The sequence below is a fragment of the Zonotrichia albicollis genome, chromosome 4, assembly GCF_047830755.1.
Source record: "Zonotrichia albicollis isolate bZonAlb1 chromosome 4, bZonAlb1.hap1, whole genome shotgun sequence".
In the NCBI taxonomy this organism is placed as follows: Eukaryota; Metazoa; Chordata; class Aves; order Passeriformes; family Passerellidae; genus Zonotrichia; species Zonotrichia albicollis.
The window spans coordinates 28,364,687-28,376,748 of NC_133822.1; the positions used below are offsets into that span (position 1 = coordinate 28,364,687).

The 12,062-nt window shown below is 41.1% G+C and overlaps 1 protein-coding gene across 1 annotated transcript in view; it reads right to left on the reverse strand.

Annotated features, from left to right (window-relative positions):
* ANO2 (anoctamin 2) overlaps nucleotides 1-12,062 on the reverse strand; it is a 158,112-nt gene that overhangs the window by 14,573 nt on the left and 131,477 nt on the right. Inside the window, exon 20 of the mRNA XM_026796668.2 lies at nucleotides 5,758-5,906. Coding sequence (XP_026652469.2) covers nucleotides 5,758-5,906 — 149 coding nt within the window. The remainder of the gene's footprint in view (nucleotides 1-5,757; nucleotides 5,907-12,062) is intronic.

Genomic DNA, 12,062 nt, shown 5'->3' on the forward strand with positions numbered 1-12,062 from the left:
AAGCACATGCTGGTGGTGCCTTTACTGAGTTGAGCAGGAAAGAGACCAAGGGCTCAGAGCCAGCCCTTGCGTTTCACAACACCTGATGCCACATGTGCAGCACTTCATCCAGCCCTGGGCCCAAGACAAAAATTCTGAAGGACAAACAGCATCCAAAGAATTGTCTCACGTCACTTCTCAAAAGTCCACTCTTCACAGAAGCTGTGCAGGGTCTGAGCAGAACCCCAGCCCAACAGCAACACACCCTGTTCCTCTAAGTCTGGGCTCTAAGTTATGACTAAGAGCACAAATCAAAGCTTTTAAATTATGGATCTGGAAGGTGGTGGCCCCTGATCTTGTGTAAGGGATACAGAATCATTCCCCAGCACAAAACCTTTTATGGTGTGGATCACTACTTCTACAAGATTTGCATGCTCAGTAGTGTGAGTAACCCAAGTATCTTTTACCTCAAAGCCTCACCTAAGACAGGGTATTTATTTACAATTTTGTTGCTTTTTTTTCCTCTCTTCTTCATCAAAAATATCTGTCATAGGATCACATGTTACTGGAAATAAACAGTGGAAAAATAACTTCTGTGCTAGGCAGCTTTCCAAATCCTAGAAAGAAAATTTTCAATATACAGCCAGGCCCGGCTGAAAAACTAAAGAAAAGGGGTAGTTTCTAACTCTTCTGTAATAAATGTATGCAACAAGCCTACACAGAACCACCAATGGTATTTTCAAAACCATCATTATAGAGATTATACAAAAATGCAAGTTTCTCTTCAGCAATTATTTTTCTTTTTCTGCCTCACACATTGCCTTTTTGATGGCTTTTCCTGCTTTAGGGGAAATTCTTCCAAACCTCTCAGATTAATCCTTACAGTAGTCAGTAGCTACAGACATTGAATCCAATAATTTTCTCCTTGTGCCATTGTTTTTAAACAGAAGTTGGATGATGAAACCTTTTATTATTACTTCTTCTTGAGGAAAAATGTTTTTAATCAATTGCTACATGAATCTTTGACTACTAGAGAGATTATGCTAGAGAAGGGAAGACCAAATGAAACAGGAATATGAAAATCACTGCTGATTTCAGTTTCTTCTCAAGGAAACACAAGTGGTATAAATTTCAGACATTCATGTACATTATTTTGCTCTTGGAGCCAATTTAATAAAATTTCTTTCATTAGCAATATTTATTGCTACTCTAAATATCGATTTCTTGCCAACTTCTATTATTGCAGGCCAGTAGCACGCATTGCAAACTTGCTGCCATGTGGAAGAGGAAATTGCTGTACATTCTACTGACTTTGGGAATGCACATGATATGGTATGTTGTCTTGGGTCAAAAGTCTTTGCACAGTTTTGAAAGCAGGAAATGCTAAGGACAAATCTGACACATATTGAAAGTGATAATTTATGTTTCAGGATTACTTGAGCAAAATTTTCTGATCACTCAAGCATTTTAAGTGTCTCCACTAAGAAATGCAGGAATACATCAGTTAATAATATCAAAACAGTCATAGCAATGTCATTGGTGCAAGTCAAACATTTGTGTAGATGTGCTATTGCAGTCAACCTGCACAACAAAAAAGCTCAGCAGAGTCTGCTGGTGAAATCAGATTCAAAGACTTTTACCCTAAAAAATTAATCTTATCCATAGAATCACTTGGGCTGGAAGGGACATTTAAATGTCATCTAGTCCAAACCTGTGCAATGAGCAGGGACTTTCAACTAGATCCTGCTGCTCAGAGCTTCATCCAACCTGACCTGGAATATTTCCAGGGATGGGCCATGCGCCACCTCTCTAGGCAACCTATGCCAGTGTTTCACCATCCTCATTGTAAAATAAATTCCTTCTTACAGCTAATCTAATTTGTTGGCATGGATTTGAGTGACAGATATTTTGGAGAAACCAGTTTCAGAAAACAAAGACAGAGTAACTTTTCCCAAATGGGAAAACAGAGGAGGTTAAAAAATAACCAGTAAATCTTGCTATTTCTATGAACCTAACATGATTTAAATGAGGGCAGGGGTAGGAGAATGAGAAGGTGGAAGTCTCTCTAGGGCTTCAGGATTGTTAGAATAAGAAATAAGAACAAAAAAGAAAGCACATTGGAAATGGACATCCCAAAATTTAAGTGGGGTAGTTATCATCAAAAACTCCTTTACCGGTGGCACATCATGTTGCAAAACACATCCTGAGACTGCTCCAAGCAGTGTCCCTCTGATAAGTGCTGCCTTAATGGGATTAATTTGTTTCATAATGAAGTGCAAAGAGAATGTGTGATTTGCCATGTGGGCAGTGGGCCAGACTCCAGGTTTTGACAGAAATCAGTAAAAGAGATTGGATATATGGATAAAAACGGCAAGGACTGCCTGTGATTAGGGTACAGGCTAGTGAATGATAGACTTGAAGGCAAGAGTCTTAGCTAAGGATGTCACCCATCCTTAAAAGTGGGAGCAGGACAAACCTGAATGTAGTTACTACTCACACTTGGATACGTAATCTGCCTGCTTCTGTATGAAACCCCATCACCATCTGCATGGGGAAACCCCAAAAGCAGAAAGCCCCATCTGCAATTCCTCCTTCAGCTGCTTCATTCTAGATTGCCACTGATGCCTGAGGGAGGTTGCCTGAATAAATCAGTGTGAAAACTAAGAAAGAAGTTCTGAAACAGCAGCCAGATTTCTCTCTTTTCCTTAATATCATACCTCTTCTTGCATTGGAGTAATACTGCCTTTTTAAGCAATTCAGGAGAAAAAAAAAAAAATTCCTCTGGCCTTCTGCATTGCTTCCCTTCCCACTGTCCCCAGCTCAGAGTTAGAGAAATAGATAAATAATCTGCTGAGTGGCCTCTTGCAGCATGATGCCCTTGACATTAATCCCAGCTGACAGGTTCAGTGCTGAGCTGCACCAAGTGCTTCCTGCCAGCATGGGTGGTCTGAGCAGTGGATCTGACAGCTGAGAGCAGGGACATGGACCCAGGGCAGCAACTGGGGCTGGGGAGGTGCAGCTTGGCTTTCATCTGCTGCACATTTGTCTGCAAATCCCACAGCCAGGGCACAGTTTGGCATACTTTGAGGCTTCTCCGCTTGGGAAGCTCATCCTCCTGTTGTAAACAAATATTCAGACCAATAATTAATCTCTTCATTTTCCCTAAATCACCCCTGAGTGGCTGCAGGCTGAGGAGCTCACTGCAGTTTATGAACCTGGAACAAGGGACTGATCTAAATGACAGGCTTAGTGTCTAGTGATTTATATCAGTAGCTTATACCTTGATAGTACAAGTCAGAGCCATGGAATGGAATCATAGAATATCCCAAGTTGGAAGGGAGCCATCAAAGTCTAACATCTGGCCCTGCACAGGACAGCCCCATATATTCCTGAGAGGGATTCCACCATATTCCTGAGAGCATTGTCCAAGCTCTGGCAGGCTGGGGCGGGGATCACAGCATTGGAGCATCACTCTTCACATAGCAGAATCAAGGCCGCTGACAGCAAACCCAAAAGCAATGCTGACAAACATCACACCAGTATATATTTGTTACTGGTAACTAAAGTCCTTAGACTTTAGTCCTCCTTGTCCTTAGACCTAGCTAACCAAGAAGTTTGGGTTGTTAAAAACAGGTATTTCTGGGTTATTCCTGAGCCCAAAAATACATAAAAGAAAATTTACAGGAAAAAATGTCTATTTTGTTTTTTACCATTGTTCAAAAATTGTTAAGAGGCTTGCTTAAAGCTTACAGGAAGAAAAATCATCTCGGGCTGAAGTAACTAATTGAAAAAAAATTGTCCTAAAGGATAATTTTTCAACAAAGTATCATTAAGTGCAGAAGAGGATAAGATAACAGAAGTGACAACACAGACAAGATCCTAAGGTGAGTTGGAACAATTGAGAGGGAGATAATGGGAGATGAGGGATTCTTGATGGCACTAGAGAGGACAAGGCTGGGATCCTAAATATATTAATAAGACATCCTCAAATCTGTCATCATGCAAAATACCTTGTATACACTTAGGCATTATAGAATTACATAAATTCACCATTCCGTAAATTTTAATGTATTCATTTTTAATTCAATTATAAATTATATCTACAAACAAATATTGTTTCTGTATAGAGAGATAAACCATATATGGTATTTAATTTTTTTGCCATCAAATTTGTTCCTCTTTAGATATTTTGAGAATAGTGACTTGTGTTAAAACAGGAGTTGCCACATTCAATATTTAACCAGATGTCTGGTTTTAGACACCATGTCCATTGTGGTTCTCCCTGAATTCTTGTGTGGCCTAAAGCTTGAGTTTGCTTGATTATTTCTTTCCTTTCTACTCACCTACCCACAGCATTCCTGCTTTCTCCTTCCCTGCCTCTGCAGGGTCTACTCATGGGGCAGGTACAGGCCTGTGCTCCCCAGTAGAAGAAAAACATGGACACACGGCAGTGAATCCACTGGAGAGCCATTAAGATAAACGTTAAGATGAACAAGGAGAAGCTGAGAACACTGGAATTGCTGTACCACAGGAAAAAAAGGCTCAGGGGATATTACCCATGTGGCCAGTTGGAGAGCATAGAACTAAAACCTTCTCAAGGGCACCCAGTGAAAGGACAAGAGGCACAGGGCACCAATGGAAATGTAGGGAGGGCAACTTAAACATTAAAAAATCCTCAGTAAGGGTGATCAAATACAGGAAAAGTTGTTGAGTCTCCATCCCTGGAAATACTCAAAACCCAAGTGGACAAGTCTCTGAGCAACATCCTCTAGCTGACCCTGCTTTGAGCAGGAGGTTGGACCAGTTGATCTCCAGAGATCCCTCCTAACCATAGCTGCTGATTCTGTGACTAAATGGTTTCTGTGCACTTTGCTCAGCTGGGAACACTGGAATCTGGCAGCAGAAGTACTAACAGATGTTGTAGTGTGTTGCTGAGTTTCTTGTATAATTTATGTATTGTTCCCCCCTATTCTGTGTAAAATGGTTATGCCCACCTCAGTTTTCCCGCCGTAGCCCAGCTGGCAGTTATGTTACTATGGTTACCCCTGCCCTTAGTCTGTGTCTGTTACCCAAGTTATATAATTTCTCCTCCCCCTTATCCCCTTTTAAGTAAACTTTTCCTCCTCCCTGGGCCCAGTCAATCATCCCCCCCACTCCTCCCAGTTTTCCAGAACCTTCGTCTCACTGGGGGTTGTGGTTGGCTGTGGTCCTGGGGCCCCTCCTTTACTTTGTATTTATTGGTTTCCCTATAATGTCAGTTTTGTTAAGTTCATCCCCTCACCCTTCCCGATTGGTTCCCTGTAAATCCCACCCATATACACCTCCTTCCTTTATAATCTTGTTTCACCCTTCATTCGGGGCCACTTTCCCGGTTGGTTCCTCCATGTTGGTTCCCTTGTGACATCAATAAACCGATGTTAACCCCCGGAGAAGTGTCCAGCTCCTTGCCTCGTCATACCAGCGGTGAGAGCCAGTCCGCAGCCAGCACAGCCAGAGGCCCTCAGACGCCGAGGGGTGCTGGCTAGGAATTGCAGCGAGGCATTGGCCCTTGCCTCCAGCTAGCCGGACACTGACCTTCTGGCCACTTACGCCTCCCCACAAATCATTATTTCTCTGTTGGCACTGTTGTAGTCTCATAGTCCTGCTGGCTCATATGGAATTTCTGCAAACTACAAGTGCTTGGGTACTTTTCTCCCTCTCCCATGACCACTTCTGGCATTCAGTCCTATGTAAAGCCATGGTTATTGTAGAAAAGGAAAAAAAAATCTGAAAACTTACTCATTTCCATGTATTCTGGAGTCAGCCCAGTGAAAGGCTCCAAGATGTAGTCGAGATCCCATTGCTGAGGGTCTTTGGATTGGTTGGTGTCCATTTCCTTTACCTCAGTTCTTTCATCCTTCAGCTTCCTAAAGAGCTTCTTGAGCTTCCTGAGGAACAGGAGTTCAGATTGAACTAAGTCTGTTTTTTTTTTTTTCCCCTAAAAGATTTGGCCCAAGTCTTGGCACAGCAACACATAATTAATCCTGTGTTACTTGGGTGCATCACAGGGGGAGTTTACACCACCCTGGGAAAGTTCAGATGTTGTTTATTGACAGATACAAGCTAGTGGAGTTGAATCCAGTACTCCATAATTATTTTTCTCTCTAGAACCATATTCCAAGGGGGTCTTCCTGAAGATCCTGGAACCTAGATAACATTAGTAATTAGTACTCTCAAGAACAACGTAGTGAGTACTTCTCTTCTAACAAAATGCAAAATGTAGTGATTTCATTCCACATTTTTACTACAGGCACATTTTCATCTCAATATAAGAATTAGGAACTTCTAGTACAATAGAATTTTATTGTCAAAAAATTTGCAGATGCTGATGGGTTGCAGAGAAAAGCTGCAGCTGCCCCATCCCTGGAAGGGTTCAATGCCAGGTTGGATGGGGCTCTGAGCAAGCTGAGATAGGGGAAGGTGTCCCTGCCCATGGCAGGGAGCTGGAAATGGATGAGCTTCAAGGTCCTTTCCAACCAAGGCCATTCTGTGATTATGGGATGTTTCCAAAAAAGAGGGTGCAAGAATGTACTGACAGTAGAAAAAGCAATATCAAACATTGTCCTACTGAAATGGGACAAATTTAATGACATTGACAAATACATTAGAGTAAAATGAATGATTTCTAAATGAAGAGTAAAGTTTTCCCAGTGTTCCCCCATCCTTTGTGATATTTTAAATACACATGCATCAGCAACTTCAAGCTATTTTATACACTGAGAAATTTCCATGGAAAACCACAGTAGTAGAGCGAGGTATTTCTTCACAATCAAGGCAGCAAAATACAGTCAAATTAGCATGAAATAGCCAGATTTATACTTATTGCATATCTTTCTTTTGCAGATGATATTTATCTTCCACAGAAATATACGGCACTATTTTACAGTTCTTCACGTATGTGCCATGAGTGAAAATCCAGACTAATTCCAATGAGGTTTTGCTAGTAGTGTAAGTACGGCTCTCCCACAAAATCTTCCCCCACAGCTTGTGATAAACTCTTTGAACTGTAGGTGTGTGGCCTGGGTACAAGAATATTTGGGAGAAGGGGTTTTCCTTTGGACCTCCAGAGAAGCAGAACCACTTTCCTGGACCCTGGCTTCAGTAGCAGGACAAGGTTGAGGAACAAAAGTTGGCAAACACAATAAAGACTTTGCTGTGTGGGTTTATTGCTTCATTCCTAAATTTGCACTGAGCCATGGGATCACTGTGTTCCCACAGTGACTGAGGAATTTCTGCACCTACCAGTGTTTACAAGACCCATTTCATTCCATCACCAGTATGGAGGAATTTGGGATTGGAAGACACTCTTTAAACAGGTCTAGATTGCATCAAGCCCTTTCAGATCCTGGATCATAAAGTTTCAGAAATCAACAGGACAAGTCCTGATTTTGTTTGTGGTAGAAGGAAGATGTAGCTCCCAAGTCTGATGGTAACATCATCACTGCTTTGGCATTACTGGTAACCAGGACACTCAGATTGCACAGTTTTAATGAAAGGGTGGGGGTACATTTAAAATGCTTCACGAGACAGAATTAGATCCTTTCAAAGACTTTCACCTCCTACATCATGCAAACTCAGCCATTTCAAGACACAAGATTCCCTTTCTTCCCCACTGCCTTTATGGCAGCCAAGGGAACTTGTCGGTGACAGAGGTGATGTAGCATTCAAAGGGTAGGAGGCTGGGGCAGGATTTAAAATAATCAAAGAATTCCCAGGATGTTTTTCCAACATATCTCAATTAATTTCCTAATGTGAGGGACTCTCAGAGGATGGTGAACAATAGATCCCAGACAATGCTAATTTCTGTTCCAATGAAATGATACAAGCTGTAAATGTCTCTCACACTTCTGTGGGCAGATGAGAGTGAAGATGATCTTATTGTCACAGCACAGCAGCAGCTGAGATAAAATTTGAGTGTGTTTAGATGTGAAATCTGTGCACGTGTGATCTAATCCTTTATCTACAGCACCACAGAATCGAGTTCTGGAGATTAATACATACAGACACCTCCCAGGAGAATCTAGTAAATAAAACAATTGTTGTTGGTTTTAATGTTTATTTGGGAATACACCAAATCCAGGGCTCAGTTGCTCAGAATAATTTTTAATTTTTCATCTGGTTATCTCTAAGCCAGGCATGATGAACAGCAACTTTAACCATTTGAAGTTCAGCTTTGAAGAGTGTCTGCATGCTTCTTTTTATGGATTTTGTGTTGTCTTTTTTTTTTTAAAGATCAACTGACTGAAAGCAAGCCAAACCAATTACTTCAAATTTTCCACAAAAAACAAAAAGTACCTTTGTATCATATCCAAGCATGTGAAGTTTGAAACCAAGCAAAAATGTGTCAGAAAGTTAAAGGAACAGAGAAGAGGGATTTGCAGGATGTTATTCTCCAGCTACACAGCAATGGGCAGCAATAGGGCAATGAAAATGAGTTTTGCAGAACCCTTTATCTGTATTTATGATTGTGATGCTAAAACTGCGCATGCTTTTTAAATGCCTTTGTTTGAAGCCGTTTCTTAATTACCCAGATCAACGTTTTTAAAGAAAATTGACAGAAAAAGAGTTCTTTTAGCTTCTGATTTTTTTTCCTACAGGGCAGCTCCCCAGAGTCAGGAAGTGGTAAGTTGGCCCATTCAGGATGAGTGTCCCAGAAGCTTTGTGCTGAAGAGGCTCATGCAGCAATGTTTCATGATTCCACACAGATCTGAGCAAAGAGGGAAAACTGTAGAGCTGTAGAATAGCCATTATTTCTGGTTGTTTTGTCAGGGAATGTCAAAAAGCAAGGTGCACCCTTAAGGAAACTGAACAGCATGTGAGAAGAATCAATGCAGGGTGAGAAAGAAAAAAAATTACCAGGTTTTTATCAGGCTGTGTCTAGAGCAGTTAAAAATGACACTGCAGCTTCTCAGAGGGGATTGGCACCAAATTATTGTATTAGGTAAGAGGTGGGAACATGGTTGAATTATGCTGATTGTAATTCCCAGTATAACCAATAAGCACTGCATTATGCATGTTAACAAGCATCTGAAGTGAGCATAAAATCACTACCTGTCAATAACAGTCAGGATTTTGAGAAAAAAATATGATGAAAAGAGAGAAATCAAGCTCCAAGTGATCCTGGCTGGGCTGTAAGCACATGGTGATTAGATGAAGGCTCTTTTTCAAAAATCAGAGAGATGATTCAACAGTTTCTCTATTGATACAGTAAGAAGGAGCAGCTGGATTTGGGGTATCTAGAGGAAAGAATGATGATGACTGGGAAAAAACAAAAAATTTGTGGAGTGAGTGAGAGTGGAATAGATAGAGGCTGAAGAGGTGAGGCATCTGGAGGGCAGGCCGAAAGAGAACAGATGCAGGAAAATTACTTTGTTGGCACAAGTGTTTGTGTCTTCAGTGGCTGTACAATTGGGATTGTTCAGCCTGGAATAAAGAAGGCTCCAAAGAGACTTAACTGAGTCTTCCAATGCCTGAAGGAAACCTGTGGGAAAGATGGAAATAGACTATTGAAAGTGATGGAGTTCAGGAAAAGGGGGAATGGCTTCACACTGACAGAGAGAAGGTTTACATGGGATATTGGGAAGAAATTCCTTTCTGTGAGGGTGGAGAGGCCCTGGGACAGTTTGTCCAGAGAAGCTGTGGCTGTCTCATTCCTGGAACTGTCAAAGGCCAGGTTGGATGGGGCTCTGAGCAACCCGGGATAGTGGGAGGTGTTCCTGCCCATGGCAGGGGATTGGAACTGGGAGGTGTTTAAGGTTCCATTCCAGACCAAACCTTTCTATAATTCCATGATTCTATGAATATTTGCTAGAACAGAGATGAATGTGGAGGTTTTGCATGAAAAGACAGAAAGCCCCTAGAATCCAGCTGCCAGGAACAAAGGATTATTTATAACAGGTGGGGTTTTAAGGCTCCCCTTCCAGCTGATGCTTTTTGATCTGTATATAAAAAGGTGCAGAGAGAAAGCTAAACAGAAAAGATTTCTAGGTTGAGTAGCTGGAGCACTTGTATCTGGACAAAAGGAAGAGCAGTGACCCAGACTCTTGTGTCCTTGCCTGTAATTTTCTTTCCTGCTTTTGGGAAGGAACACTGAAAATCCAGGCTTTCTTTCAGTCATATTCCTACAGTCCTTCAGTCCTTCCTTCAGTCAGTTCACATAAACACCTTCTCACATTCACAAGCACAAGAAGGAAGCAGGGGAAGAGCAAAAGTATCTAATTTCTTGTTCTCACACAAATTTTTGGTACAGCCATGCTTCCTTCACACACAATGATATCCTGGATTCTACAAGTTTCAGTTATGTTTAGGGTTTATTGGTTTCTCAGTCAGAGGAAAACTACAATAAAAAACAGGAAAAGAAAAAAAAAAAGGAAAAAAATCCCCACCCAAACCTTTAATTAAGAATAATTTAGTAAAGGTGAAAAACTACATAAGAGATAGTAACTATGAAGGGTTGTGTTTAAATGGATTTTATTAACTCTTGGTATTGTCATCCAGCATATTTAAGTATATTTTGCAGGAAGTGATGGAAATTGATGCTGAATAGAAGGGCCACAACCATGGCCTCACTAAATTCAATAGTTTTGCTGTTCACTTCAATAGGGCCAGGATTTCACCCTAAGGGTTTAACACCAAGGTCAAAACCAGAGAGTAATAAAATAACCACATGGATGGGTTTTTTTCAGTAAGTTCAGAAAAAAACTGAATAAAAAGGGTCTTAAAAGAACTCTCAGTTAAGGCTTTCAAGCCCTGCAGCCTTTTAGGGTCAATTCCTATGGCAACAGTAAAAGAATGATGGTATGTGACACATCTGAGTGAACTTTGGCATATTTACATCTGTTACTCTTGTGAATTCCAGCCCCACAGAACACACATTTCAGTTCAAGAGGGCTTAGTTTTCTATAATTCAAATCTTGTTGCATTTACCTAGCTGGTTTGCTATAGCTGGATGCAGAAATTAAAAAAAGAAATCATGCAAAGTTCAGGAGATCAGCAATTATCTATCATAGCTGCGGCAGCAGTTTCTACAGAAACACTGAAGGAAAAGCAAGGATGTGTACTCAAAAAATGCAGGGCTGCCATGTGAATTTTCCCTCCTCACCCAGTACTGACCATGGATTAAGCAGAATGAAGATATGGAAAGATGCTTCCCAGTTCTTTCTAGTTTGGGGTTCTAGCAACATAAAGGATGACTGCTGCTTGCATCATCTACTTAGCAGTAGTTTTTGAGGAGAAAGAGGCAAAAATGGAATGTGTGATTTCTGCAAATCACCTAAAACGCCTTGGGTTTTTTGGTGAATCCAATTAAAAGATTTCCTGAAAAAAAAAAAACTTCTTTGAAATCCTAAGACTTCAGTGAGGGAGAAAATGTTTTTTGATGAGAGTCATCACATAACTCAGCAGAGAGGTGCTTCCATGTTACAGATGTGCAGGGGACAGCGCCAGATTCTGAGGACCAAAACACTATTTATTGTATTCCCTTCTGTCTCTCCACATGGAGAAGGTTGGTGGCAGCACCTGGACTCTGCCCACAGTGAAAATACAGGGAGCCAATGGAAGAATCTGTGTTACTCACCCTGACTCTCACTCCCTCCAAAGAGGCACAAGGGGGAATGAAAAACACAGCTGCTGGTACCCTTGAGGAACCAGCCCAAACTAGTACAGTGGTCCATTCAGGAACAGGAGGCTAACTCTGATTTAATTATGTGCTCAGTTATTCTTCTGGTGCAAATAGGTCTGGGGAGAAGGGCCAAACCCTACAGACACATACACAATTTTCTTGGGAATGCAGACAAGCAAAGAAAAGCAGATATGTTTATTCCAATATGACAAGATAGCCCTGTGACTGAAATGAGGTATTTATCTAGGAAGGAGAGGATGAAAGGATGATTGTTTTTAAACAGTTTTAAAAATTGAGGCCACCACCGTTTGTTAAATGAAGGTTGGGGGTGTGGTTCTGAGGGAGAAAAATTAGATGAAATTATCACATTCTTGCACCAAAGGGGGGGAAATTAAAAATAATTTGACATGACTTTCTGTTTGGA